Genomic DNA, 227 nt, shown 5'->3' with positions numbered 1-227 from the left:
CCAGGCGCGCCATCCCCCGCGACAGCAGCAGGGGCACCTTCCTCTGCACACACTCCAGCAGCGCGTCCTGGAACAGGCGGGGGTGGGGGGGCTGTCACCACCCGTCCCCCACCTGGTGCTGAGGCCCCTCACCCCTCTCTGTCCTGCCTCCCACATTCTTGTGGGCGTGACCCGCCCTCACTGGCCTTGCGCCTGGTGCTGACCACCGGGCCCTGGCCCGTCCCCTG

At 71.8% G+C, this 227-nt stretch overlaps 1 protein-coding gene across 1 annotated transcript in view; it reads right to left on the bottom strand.

The window, feature by feature from the left end:
- Nucleotides 1-227, bottom strand: part of XRCC3 (X-ray repair complementing defective repair in Chinese hamster cells 3) — a 3,348-nt gene that overhangs the window by 1,260 nt on the left and 1,861 nt on the right. The window contains exon 2 of the mRNA XM_005856349.2: nt 7-67. Within this exon, the coding sequence (XP_005856411.1) occupies nt 7-67 (61 nt within the window). The remainder of the gene's footprint in view (nt 1-6; nt 68-227) is intronic.

Source organism: Myotis brandtii, unplaced genomic scaffold (assembly GCF_000412655.1).
Source record: "Myotis brandtii unplaced genomic scaffold, ASM41265v1 scaffold1020, whole genome shotgun sequence".
NCBI classification, from domain to species: Eukaryota; Metazoa; Chordata; class Mammalia; order Chiroptera; family Vespertilionidae; genus Myotis; species Myotis brandtii.
The sequence above is the reverse complement of the archived record's forward strand: the minus strand, read 5'-3'. Positions and strand labels throughout refer to the sequence as shown.